At 56.4% G+C, this 11,571-nt stretch overlaps 1 protein-coding gene across 1 annotated transcript; it reads right to left on the minus strand.

The window, feature by feature from the left end:
• Positions 1-958: 958 nt before the first annotated feature.
• On the minus strand, positions 959-10,721 carry LOC116944816 (prostaglandin G/H synthase 2-like). The gene is made up of 10 exons (XM_032958569.2): positions 10,417-10,721; positions 8,475-8,591; positions 8,038-8,181; positions 7,551-7,694; positions 6,553-6,734; positions 5,470-5,553; positions 4,559-4,805; positions 3,926-4,212; positions 3,290-3,437; positions 959-2,212 (listed from the first exon to the last, which is right to left on the minus strand). Exons 1-10 carry the CDS (start codon positions 10,658-10,660, stop codon positions 1,620-1,622), a joined length of 2,190 nt encoding a protein of 729 aa, XP_032814460.2. The 5' UTR covers positions 10,661-10,721; the 3' UTR covers positions 959-1,619.
• Positions 10,722-11,571: the final 850 nt, after the last annotated feature.

An 11,571-nucleotide genomic window follows, 5' to 3' on the forward strand; every position in this document is an offset into this window, starting at 1 on the left:
GTCTTCGCTCATTTACCAGCTTCACATTCCCTATTGCCGTACAAAAACTGGAGGAAGGGCCTTTACTATTGATGCCCCCAGAGTCTGGAATGCTATTGCCAATAAACTGCAACTTGAATCACTACCTATGAGATCTTCACTCAAAACTGCTCGAGGAGTTGTATACCCCTAGCTGCCACTGCTATTCAGTGGCCTAAAATAAAATGTTTCGCTCCTGATGACCGCTGCAAAATATTATCTGTATTTTGATTTAGTGTGCTGATCTTAAAGGTGCATTGAAAAAAATTGATACTCCGACTGATGCTCCTGTTGTTTTGGAGTGACTCATGCAGCCAGGTATGGCTCTAGGGTTTGGTGTTACATGTTGTTTATGTGGTTTATTGTGGAAATTCGGTCACAGTTCCTATGATCACTGTTACATTGCTTTAATGGCTTTATTTTGGGGATGTCGAAAACGTTTTTTGGTTTGGCCATGTTTGTTTGTTGTAGTACGGAGTTAGACTGATGGCCTTAATCTAAGTTGTCTTGTGGTTGTTGTTGTTTGACTTGCATCTCACTGAAATTTTTGCACACAGCGTTGGTGTATGGTGCTTTTTCAGGAATATTTTGGTGTTTTTTTTCCTGGATTTTCTGTTTGCACAGTCACAGTCACTTTAAGATGTTTTCTTGTTCATGTTTTTGTTTTTTGTTTGTTGCGGTTGCACCCGATTCAAGAGCTGAATGGCTCACAGGGCTATACCAAATAAATAAAACTGAAACTGCTGCCGCAACCACAACTCAGTTTGTAGACACCATCATCGCCACCATCATCACCATAATCATCACCATTGCCACATTCGTAACCATCATTATCAACATCATGTCACCAACATCATCAAGACCATCATCATCGTGAACATGATCACCACCATCACCTCCTGCTCACCACGGCGCTGTCGATTGCACACATCGAGAGATGTATTTACAGGCAATATTTATTCATCGTTTGACAACGTGGAACATCTCATAGACGGATATAAAACAATGTTTACAAAAATACTCTGTATGTCAAATGCAGTATAAATACAATACGATTTAATAGCTCCAGTCTGAGTGAAATAACACTTATCGACAAAGACACGCAGTCAAGGCAAGTGCTGTTAGACCGGCGCAGGTGGCCAGCACCACACCCGCCCGCCTTTTTCTCCCCAATGCGGATGTGGTTTACAAAACGCACCATTTGCTCATTTCAGGTCCAATTCAAGAATCCATCGTCATTCTCCACGAAGTGGCGGTGACGTCACCACGGCCCTTGTGCCAGGCTAGGTGTACTTTGACACACACATAATACACGCACACGCCCGCGCATAGATACACAACAAAGACACACTGCACACCCCACACTCTATCCAGCATCGCTTCACTCCACACATATTGAATAACAAACATCGTCTATATAATCCATAGAAAATATAAATATCATCAACAACAACGCTGAGCAAATAAATACAGAACAACTTCTCACGCCTTAATATTTTTCCTTCTCCCGCACCTCCCATGGGCACGATTGGTTACGTACGGCGCGAAATAAGTTTAACACACATTCAATACATACATTCTCCCCCCCCCCCCAATCCCCTTTATAGATCCGAGCGCCCCTTCCCATCGGCGAGGGCAGCCGCGTCTCCACGTGGTTCGGGGTCAGGGGTCGCAGGGGAAGGGGTAGGCCGCCCACGGGTCTTATTCTGCTTCGAGTGTTCGTGTCCGTGCTCGTATCCGTGTCCATGCGCGTGTCCGTGCGCGTGTCCGTGCGCGTGTCCGTGCGCGTGTCCGTGCGCGTGCCCGCTCGACGCATCTTCGTTCTCTTCCTCTTGGAACTGCTGCGCCTCCCCGAGCTGCCATTGCCCGTCGGGCCCCAGTTCTCCGGGCACGCGGAAGGACACGTGCTCGGGGCAGGGCCCCGGGATATTGCGGCACACGAGGCCACGCAGCGACGCCGTGTTCACCAACTCGAAGGCCCTGGCGCCCCCGAATGTGCTGGGCTTCCAGTACTCGGGCGAGCAGATGGGGTTCCCCATGAGGCCCTTGAGAGAGAAGGGGGCGCCCATCTCCACCATCGTCTCGCCGAAGATAGCGCCGGGCCGCGGCCGTTCCAGGATGAGCCCCGGGTAGAGCTCCAGGGCCTCCACGTCTCCGTACATCTCGCGCAGCTCCGCGGCCATCTCCGTCTCGCCTGTGGTGCGGGGAGGAGGAGGATGAGGCTCGTGTGTGTGTGTATGTAGAATTTCTTCTGCACCATACATAGCCATCCGTGCTAATCGAAGGTGCGGGGACAACAAACTAAACACAAAAAGCAGTTCTTCAGAAATTAGTTTATTAGCTAGACGATTTAAAAGTGCATAGCTCCAGTGGCTTCCTAATTTCGGCAAGAACAGCGTTCCAGACGGTTGCAGAAGCGCATCTGAAAGTGCGCAATGCAGTGAGACCAGCATGCGATGAGGAAATGCGTTTTGGTATTTAAGACGATCGCCGAGCACAGGGGCCCAGAGGCCACAACGTCAAGCGGCCAGCAACAAACAGCACTGGTACAAAAGTAGTAACAGATGAGAGTGGAACTCGTTGCTGGAATTGAGTGAGCTTATCGTTGCTATTATTATAATCATAAGAGCTTGGGAAAAGAGATGCTGGGGTGAAATGTCCAGGACCTCCCCGAGGTCGACTCAGCCTTGAATTATTCACTTGCTTCAGTGCGTTAAACATTGGCACTGAGGAGACAAAGGCGGTCGGGGCATGGTGCTGGCCGCACCGCCCACTCGTGCGCTATAGCGGCCTTCACAGGTACTGCTTGCTATATGGGGGACCTTTGTCTGTGTGTGTGTGCGTTCATGTGTGTGTCTGTGTGCGTGCATGTGTGTCTGTGTGTGTGTCTGTGTGTGTGGTGGGGAGCGATAGTGTAGCGGTTAGCGCGCTGCACTATGAATCCGGCAACCCGGGTTCGATTCCCGCTCACGGCCAACACCAGTGACGATTATCTGAACCGGTCCCGGGCCTCCCCTAGGTCGACTCAGCCTCAAATAAGTACCTGGTGCGGTGTGTAAACATTGCCACTAGGGAGACAAAGGCGGTCGGGCGTGGTGCTGGCCACCCACCCCCTCGTGTACCGTTCCGGCCTTCATAGGTGCTCGCTAACAGCACTTGCCCCTACAGTCTGTTAAGGCTATACGGGGGATCTTTGTCTGTGTGTGTTTGTCTGTGTGTCTGTGTGTCTGTGTGTGTGTGTCTGTGTGTGTGTGTGTGCGCGTGCACGCACCGGTGACATCCTCGAAGGAGCGGTAGGACTTGAGGCCGAATCTCCTGCGGTAGGCGTTGAACGACTGAAAGCGCATCTGACGGCTGTGCTTGATCCCAGCCACGGCCACTCGCAGCACGGAGCTGTGGATGTTCTTACCCCCTCCGATCTGAGGGAGACAAACACGGACGGGAGGGCGCAGAGGTCAGTGTCAGTATGGAAAGTGTTGAGGGGGGGGGCGTAAACCGCAACGTGTACGACATCCGAAATGCATCCCAGAGACTACATCCACTGCAGAGATGGAGCAATGAAATCAGCTCGTGGACTGGTGCCAGGGGGTTCACAATTCGACCGTTTAGCAGTGGATTGATCATGGCCGATGACGACGCCTATCCCCGCTCTACGCGGCTCCGGCCGATAGCTCTCAATCAATGCCCCCCCCACCCCGCTGAGTGAAGCCCCCCACTCCCTCTACCCCCACTCCCTCTACCCCCACTCCCTCCCCGCCCCACCTTCTCCCATCATCGCTCCAGCGGCTTTCACGAGTGTGGCGCCTGCGATCGGAACCTCCCCACCAATTGAGTCGTGACGTCCATCTCCCCCTCCCCTCCTCCACCCAGACCCCCCCCCAGCCCCCCGCCCCAGGGTGGCACTCACCCGCCCGGCCTGCTGACGAGCGAACGAGTCGACGAGGCCCTCCACTCCGTGCTCCAGCAGCACGGAGTTGTTGAAGAGGAACTGGGGGTAGCGCACGAGGCGCCCCTGCAGGGCGAACGCGTCGGGCATCAGCGGGTGCCAGTGGTACAGGTGGTTGAACTCGGCAGCGATGCGGTTGCGGTACTGGAAGTTCTCGCGGAACAGGAGCTCGGGGTCGAACTTGAGCCGGAAGTGGTAGCCGCTCAGGTGCTGCACGTAGTCCTCAATCACGATCTTAATGGTCTGACCTGCGCGGGAGGAGCGGGGAGGTTATTCGGAGACAGCTGCCGCTGGGGGTGCCCTTTCAAATGTGTCGAGCCTTTAATCGGACTGTTGGGGCAAGTTCTGTTTGCGAGCACCTATTAAGGCCGAAACGACATGCCAGGGGGTGGTTGGCCAGCACCACGCCCGGCCACCTTGGTCTACCCGGTGCTGATGTTCTCTTTTAAGGTTGCGTCGACCGAGGGGAAGCCCGGGACCGGCGTTGTGAGCGGGAGTCGAAACTCACCTCGCCGGGTTCAAAGTACGGCGCCCCAGCCACTGCGGCACCCCTCCCCCCCCCCCGTCTCCCCCGACCCACCCCTCCCCACTCACCGATGAGCACGAGCCTGGCCGTCTGGAAGAGGCGTTCGTCGTCCCACTCGGGGTGGTCCTCCCGCAGGATGGCGCACACGCGGTTGTGCTCGCGCAGCCACAGCGTGGAGAACATCATGAGGCCCGGCACGAGGCCGAAGCTCTCGTGGCCCACGGCGAAGCGCGCCCGTGCCGGCACGTGCTCCGGGTACATCATGGCCACCCGCGCCTCGTCCACGCTCGGCGGGTACACCTGCCCGTCGATCACCTGCGGGGCAACGGGGTGGCGGCGGCGGTGGGAGAGATGGAGGGGAGGATGGGGAGAGATGGAGGAAGGAGAGGGGGAGAGAGGAGAGGGAAGGGGTGAGCCTCAGTTGTCATCACACCGCGACTCTCCCTCTACTCCCCGTGTGCTCACTTAACGTCCCCCCAGTCCCCAAGATCCCCTGGCTGCCGTCGCGACTTCCCACGTGATCAGCAACGGCCTCCACAGCCACCCGGTAGCCCTTTAATTCGTGACGCACGGGCACAGGGTGGTGACGCAGGGTGGTGACGCAGGGTGGTGACGCAGGGTGGTGACGCAGGGTGGTGGCGCAGAGTGGTGGCGCAGGGTGGTGACGCAAGGTGGTGACGCAGCGGTTAGCGCGCCTCACTATGAATCCCACTGCCCGAGTTTGATTTCCGGCCACAGCCAACGTCGGTGGCGACCGACAGGTGAACCGGCTGCGGGTGCCTACCAAACCCGCACTGACCAGCGTGGTGAAGTATGGCCAAAGAACTGATGTGACCAACAAGGTGTGTGGAGGCCTTTATCCGGCAGTGGATTGGGCTGTGTTTAATGTACACTGTTGCACGTGTACAACGGGCACATGTGCACACGTGTACACGCATGTGCATGTACACGTGTGTATGTGGACAACATGAGTTCTCACCTGGAACTTCAAATTCCCGCCCTTGAAGAGCCGCAGCTGGTGTTGGGTCTCGAGCGAGTCTCCGTACACGTGGCTCAGATCCACCTGTGGGAGACACCATCATCATTAGTATATCACCATCACATCATTGTAACATCATCATTGTCACATCACCATCACCACCCACCATCAATCCGACCCCCACATGAGATGCGGAATCCACTCGGAGCTCTCGCTGAGCAGCGCAACCTCGTCCGTGTCGTTAGAGAACGGCCCGTGGAAGTGGATATGACAGAGCTACCTCCGAGATCCCTTCTTCGTTAAGCGACCTCTGTTCCACGCACAACAGAGTGCAGTGCCTACCCACCCGCCCTGCCACTGAGAGCTCGTCGTGTGGCGGACAAAGCGGCAGCGTGAACCCCCGGAGAGAGTGCGGAGTGTAGAGTGTGTGGAGTGTGTGGAGAGTGTGGTGTGTGGAGTGTGTGGTGTGCGGTGTGCGGAGAGTGCGGAGTGTGTGGTGTGTGGTGTGTGGTGTGCGATGTGCGGAGAGTGTGGTGCGTGGGGTGCGGAGTGTGTGGAGTGTGTGGTGTGTGTGGTGTGCGGAGTGTGTGGAGTGTGTGGAGTGTGTGGTGTTCGGAGTGTGTGGAGTGTGTGGAGTGTGTGGAGTGTGTGGTGTGTGTGGTGTGCGGAGTGTGTGGAGTGTGTGGAGTGTGTGGAGTGTGCGGAGTGTGCGGAGTGTGTGGAGTGTGTGGAGTGTGTGGTGTGCGGAGTGTGCGGAGTGTGTGGAGTGTGTGGAGTGTGCGGAGTGTGTGGAGTGTGTGGTGTGCGGAGTGTGTGGAGTGTGTGGAGTGTGTGGAGTGTGTGGTGTGTGTGGTGTGCGGAGTGTGTGGAGTGTGTGGAGTGTGTGGAGTGTGTGGTGTGCGGAGTGTGCGGAGTGTGTGGAGTGTGTGGAGTGTGCGGAGTGTGTGGAGTGTGTGGTGTGTGTGGAGAGTGTGGTGTGTGGTGTGCGTGAGTGCGGAGTGTGCGGAGAGTGTGGAGTGTGTGGAGTGTGCGGAGAGTGCGTGAGTGCGGAGCACGTCAGTGACAGCGAGCGGCCCCACGCACCCCGTGTCCCAGCGCGCGGGTGAACTCGGGCCCCTTCTTGAAGTCCGTCTTGAAGAACTGGTGGGTGAAGTGCTGCGCGAAGAAGGCGAACATGAGGTTGGTCCCCTGGGGGTCCGGCACGAAGCGGCGGCGCCTGAGGAAGCGCTCTGCCAACTCCTGCGCGTCAGGCAGCTGGGCCTTGCCTGGGGCGGGGGGGGGGGCAGCGGTTAAATGAGTACCTGGTGCAGTGAGTACAAAACATCCGCACTGGGGAGACAAAGGCGGCTGGGCGTATGCTGGCCACCCAACCTCTCCATATGGTGTACCGGCCTCAAAAGGTTATCCCTGACAACACTTGCCCTAACATTCTGTTAACGGCTGTACAGGCGATATTTGGTGTACTGTACAGTGAGAGATTACAAATTCAAGTAGAACAACAACATTGTTGTAAGTTTACCCAACGCTACAATGTTTAATTTGTTTCATTTTAGTAGCGTGGATAATACTTCTGCAGACTGCACACCACATCCAGTATACCTCCGCCGCGTACTGTGGTTGTGGCTACGAATCATGTGCCAAACTATTCCCGTCCACCAGCGATAACTGAAGATACTCAGGGATACACGAAGCCCCCGATGACACCGCTAAGATTGGGATGAGCGCTGGAATTCAGAGTTAGGGGATAAGTCCGGGGTTAGGGTTAAGGGTTTAGGACCAGTGTACGGGTTTATCTTCCTCTCGCCCCTCCACTCCGTTCTGTCCCTCCCCTATAGCCCTTCAGTGACCCTCACGTGCCCTCTGTTACAGTCACTCATCCCTCGGCCCTTGCACGCCCCCGTCATCGAAAATCGCTCTTTTTCTTGTAACCGCTTTTAAACTCCGCAAAGCGCCTTGAGCTAAGGCGCTCTCTAGTTCTAAACTAAGGTGAGCAGGGTCGAGAGGTCGAAGGGCATGTTTCGGGTTCAGAGTTGATGAGCGGTGGCCGTGATCGAGCGCGGCTGGGCCACGTCCCCACTTACCGGCCACCCCCATGGGCGTGGGGCAGTCCTCGGGCACGGGCGGCAGCACGCGCGTGAAGTAGCTCACGTTGGAGTACGACTCCCACGACTTGTAGCCGTAGCGCGCGTTGTACGTGGGCGGGCTGGGCACCAGCGTGGAGCGAGCTGGACGCGCACACGCGGACACACAAGACAAGGACACAGACACACACACAGACACGCACTCGGTAAGACACAGATCCCCCCCCGCCCCCCTCCTGGAGACTTGGAATGCTCTCACGATGCTGACGGTAACTTTGCTGCCTCTGCTCTTGCTCGTGATACTGCTACTTCTGCTCACGATGATGATGACGATCGTGGTGGTGGTGGTGGTATCGGTGGATGACTGATGAATACTGCTGCTGCTTATTACGCTGCTGCTGATGATGAGAATACTGATCATGCTGTTGCTTATCGTTGTACTGCTGCTGAGACTGTCCATACTGCTGCTGATTTTGTTGTCACTTACACATGAGCACGTAGCGCATGATGGCATCGCGCAGGAAGGGCACGCTGTTGACGAGGCGCCAGGCGCCGGGGAAGTGCGTGAGGAGGTGGTGCACGGACTCCGGGCTCGGCTTCAGGGCCATCTTCACCGCGGTCCACAGCTCGGCTGGGCACGGGGGCGCACGGGGCGGTGAGGGTTAGCGGAGTCGACACACGGAGGTGGTGGCGATGGTGGTGGTGGCTTTGGTGGTGGTGGTGGTGATGGCGATGGTGGTGGTGGCTGTGGTGGTGGTGGTGGCTGTGATGGTGATGGTGGCGGTGATGGCGATGGTGGCGGTGATGGCGATGGTGGTGGTGGTGCCGATGGTGGTGATGGTAGCGATGGTGGTGGTGGCGGTGGCGGTGATGGTGGCGATGGTGGTGATGGCGGCGATGGCGGTGAGACTCGCAGGCACTCACGCGTGGTGCAATTGTCCCCGTAGAAGCCGGTTCTGGTGCAGTCGCATTCGTAGCGGTCGAACCCCACCGTGGAGCACACGCCCCGGTTCTGGCACGGGTTCCCGCAGCACAGGTTCGCTGTCGACACACAAACACACACACACGCTCTAGATACATACACAGATCCCCCGCATAGCGTGATCAGACTATTGGGGCACATTTGAAGGTCGGCAGGACGCACCTATGAGGGATGAGGTGGGGGGGTTCGGTTAAGACCACGCCCGGCCGCCTTTGTATCGTCTCTCGAGAGCTGACGTTTTTACAGCACAATATGTTATAATTTAAAGCTGAGTCGACCTAGGGGTAGCACCGCACAAGTTTTGACGCCACTCGCTACTGATATGAGCTCTGGCTGGGTATCGAATTCAGCTGTCAAGAGTTAGCTGCTTGGTGCGCGCGCGAACTGCAGCCACACAAAAAGCACCCGGACACACACGGACACACAGGGACACACAGGGACACACACGGACACACGGACACACAGGGACACACACGGACACACACGGACACACAGGGACACACACGGACACACAGGGATACACACGGACACACAGGGACACACGGACACACAGGGACACACACGGACACACACGGACACACAGGGACACACACGGACACACACGGACACACAGGGATACACACGGACACACAGGGACACACACGGACACACAGGGATACACACGGACACACACGGACACACAGGGACACACACGGACACACAGGGATACACACGGACACACAGGGACACACAGGGACACACACGGACACACACGGACACACAGGGATACACACGGACACACAGGGACACACGGACACACACGGACACACACGAACACACAGGGATACACACGGACACGCAGGGACACACGGACAGACTGGGATACACACGGACACACACGGACACACAGGGACACACACGGACACACAGGGATACACACGGACACACAGGGACACACGGACACACAGGGACACACACGGACACACACGGACACACAGGGACACACACGGACACACACGGACACACAGGGATACACACGGACACACAGGGACACACGGACACACAGGGACACACACGGACACACACGGACACACAGGGACACACACGGACACACACGGACACACAGGGACACACATGGACACACAGGGACACACACGGACACACAGGGACACATGGACACACAGGGACACACAGGGACACACGGACACACAGGGACACATGGACACACATGGACACACAGGGACACACACGGACACACAGGGACACACAGGGACACACAAGCATAAACACGGCGCGAAATGTAAACACATCAGCAAGAGTGAAGAGTGCATGAATGATTTTGGTGTGGTGATGGTGGTGTGGTGCTGCAGGAAGATGCGGTCCCGAATGTGGGCAGAGGAGTTTTTGCAACACATGACGCGACACTTCCTCAACAGACGAGAATTGCGAATGCTGAATATGGGGATGAAACGATGATGATGACACGATGATGATGACACGATGACAACGATGATGGTGACAGGATGAATAATGACCACGATGACCACGATGATGATGACCACGGTGATGGTGACACGATGACAATGATGATGAAGATGATGATGACACGATGACAATGACTACGATGACCACAGTGATGATGACCACGATGATGATGACCACGATGATGATGACAGCGATGATGATGACAACGATGACAATGACCACGATGACAATGACCACGATGATGACCACGGTGATGACCACGGTGATGACCACGGTGATGATGACACGACGACAATGAGGATGACGATGACCACGATGACTACAGTGATGATGACTACAGTGATGATGACCACGATGATGATGACCACAATGACGATGGTGGTGATGACGGTCAAGGTTGGAGCAAGGGGACACCCTCACCTGCTTGTGCAGACAGCAACAGCGACAGCGCCACCGCCAGCAGCAGCAAAGTCCGAATGACTAGAGTCTCCATGCGCACGCGACGCGTCTCCGCCTCACCGACTTCAACCAGCGACACCGCCCAGAGATTCTCCTCGACCTCTCGATATTCACCCTCTCGAAATGTTTCACTCTCTCCTCCTTCTCTTCTTCTGCTGCTGCTGCTTCTCTCTGCGGTCTCCTCTGCTCTCCAAGTTACCGCCATCCCCTTTTATCTTCAGTCGCCAAGCGACGCGCGGCGGAAGTCCCCTGAGTCACGGCGGCCTTGCGTCACGGAGCCGCTCCTGCCGGGCAGGGGAGGGGGGGCATGCGAGGTGGAGGGGAGGGGGCATGCGAGTGGAGGGGGGGGCATGCGGGTGGAGGGGGGGGCATGCGGATGGGGAGGGGCGAGCGGCGGTTCTCACAGCCTGCGGTGATTGCGGAAGGTTTTGATGTGGTTCGCATTCTGTCAACAGTGTTCTCGTTCCCCGTAGCGACCGACTGATGACTCTCACCTATGTGTCTCACAGGTGGGGCAGCGGTGGGTGGCGCCGTGGGTAGCGCACTGCTCAGGACCAAGAACAGTGACAGCGAATATGAGATCGGGTCGTGGGTTTTCCCCTCGGCCACAGAGTATTATTAATTGGCGTGATGTGTAAGCACATCGTCACTTGGGAGACAAAGGCGGCCTGGGCGTGGTGCTGGCCACACTAATCTGTCGGTGCTATATGGGGGATCTTTCTCTTTGCTTGTGTGTGTGAAAGTCTCGCGTGCCACCTGAGGCATCTAATTAAGTGGAACTTTCCCTTTGTTAAAATGTCGTGGAAAGTTCCGTCTGTGATGAGACCCAGCCCGCGTCTGTGCGATCACTCTCCGCGCTCCCACCCCGCCTCCGTCGACCGCCTTCCTCCCCGCGGTGACACGGGCACCTCTCCCGGCACCCACAACCCACGCCCTCCCCGCCCCGCCATCACCCGCCACACGCTCACATCCACACCAGCCACCCACCTGCCACACCAACGCGGTCCCATCATCCACTGCTGCTGTTGTCTGCCTTGCCCGTGCTTGAGAATTGATGTACTTATCCGATTTTAACTTATACACTTTAGGTATGTCTATTTACTTGTTTTTGTCTTA

This window comes from Petromyzon marinus, chromosome 22, assembly GCF_048934315.1.
Source record: "Petromyzon marinus isolate PM22_M1 ecotype Great Lakes invasive population chromosome 22, UKy_Petmar_22M1.pri1.0, whole genome shotgun sequence".
Classification (NCBI taxonomy): Eukaryota; Metazoa; Chordata; class Hyperoartia; order Petromyzontiformes; family Petromyzontidae; genus Petromyzon; species Petromyzon marinus.